Here is a 1,511-nt window from a genome sequence, read left to right as displayed (position 1 = left end):
TATTTTCTTTTTGTAAAGCAATGAAAGATGTATGCATTTTAATCATGATTGATAACACTACTGCTGTATCATATATAGACTCCTTAGGTGGCAAAAAACCAAGTTTAAATAATGTGACAAGAGATATTTTACTATTTTGTATAGAAAGAAATATATGTTTAAAATCTAGTCATATTGCTGGTTATAAGATATAGAAGCAGACGAACAAAGTAGACTCTTGCATGAAAACACAGAGTGGGAGTTAAATCAAGATATTTTTGATAGATTAAAAAATTTTTGGGGTTTGCCAACTGTGGACTTATTTGCATCTAGAGTAAATGCAAAAATTGATTTTTATTGTGCATATAAACCAGATCCGTATGCGTCTGGAATTAATGCTTTTTCCTTTCTATGGAATGCGTTTCCTCCATTTTGTTTGATAGGTAGTGTGCTTTCAAAAATTGAAAGAGATCAGGCTACAGGCATATTAATAGTACCCTGGTGGCATACACAATATTGGTTTACTAAATTAATCAGATTACTTATTGATTTTCCTTTTATTTTGCCTAGTGTAGAAGTTATCCTAACACATCCAACGAAGAAAGTAATGGAATTACCAAAAATGAAGCTATTAGCGGTAGTGGTTTCAGGGAAGAGTACTCTACAGAGAGATTTTCAGTTGAAGCTACGCACATCTTGCTATCATCATGGAGAGTTTCCAATAGGAAACAATACACAAGTCACATCAAAAGATGGTTATGGTATTCTGCTAAAAAATCAGTGGATCCCTTTTCGCCCTCTGTAGAGGATGTTATTGAGTTTTTAACATTTTTATTTAATAAAGGACTCGGCTACAGTTCAATTAATTCGACAAGATGTGCATTGTCAAGTTTAATTTTTATAAATGGAAAACCAATCGGAACAGTACCAATTATAACTCGATTTGTTAAAGGAGTGTTTAACTTGCGTCCGGCTTTACCAAGAAATAGGTTTACTTGGGACTGCAACATTGTTTTATTATATTTGAAAACTTTATCTCCTGTGAGAAAATTAAGTCTCAAGTTGTTAACTTTTAAACTTCTGACATTGTTAGTTATTCTTTCTGGGCAAAAAAATCAGACCTTTCATTTCTTAAACATCAAGAATATTGATTGTACAACAGATAGGATTAAAATTAAAATTGGAGAATTGATAAAACAGTCACGACCTGGGTTTCACCAAAGTGAATTATGTTTTAAGGGATTTGCTCCTGATAGAAGATTGTGTCTTCCTACTGTTTACCTGGAGTATATTAAACGAACTGCTAATTTACGAGGCTCTGAATGCCATCTTTTTATTAGTTATATTAAACCTTATAAAACAGCATCTATTAAAACCCGAAGAAAATCGATGCAAAAATGCGCCTTCTAGAGCCGATTTTCGACTTTTTGCACATGTTGAACTGTGGCAATTCCAGTTTTGCAAAAATGTTCCAATATATATTTAAGGAACACGTGCCACTACAGAAGGTCTAGAGAAGTGAATGGTGCTGT

The 1,511-nt window shown here is 33.0% G+C and overlaps 1 protein-coding gene across 1 annotated transcript in view; it reads left to right on the top strand.

The window, feature by feature from the left end:
• The window catches only part of LOTGIDRAFT_175946 (hypothetical protein), a gene marked incomplete at both ends in the record, with an annotated part of 2,986 nt that extends 1,597 nt beyond the window's left edge, over positions 1 to 1,389 (top strand). Inside the window, one exon of the mRNA XM_009063431.1 lies at positions 1,142 to 1,389. Within this exon, the coding sequence (XP_009061679.1) occupies positions 1,142 to 1,389 (248 nt within the window). The remainder of the gene's footprint in view (positions 1 to 1,141) is intronic.
• Between the last annotated feature and the right edge of the window lie 122 nt (positions 1,390 to 1,511).

The sequence above is a fragment of the Lottia gigantea genome (genome assembly GCF_000327385.1).
Source record: "Lottia gigantea unplaced genomic scaffold LOTGIsca_576, whole genome shotgun sequence".
In the NCBI taxonomy this organism is placed as follows: domain Eukaryota; kingdom Metazoa; phylum Mollusca; class Gastropoda; family Lottiidae; genus Lottia; species Lottia gigantea.
This window is presented reverse-complemented; position numbering and strand designations above follow the sequence as displayed.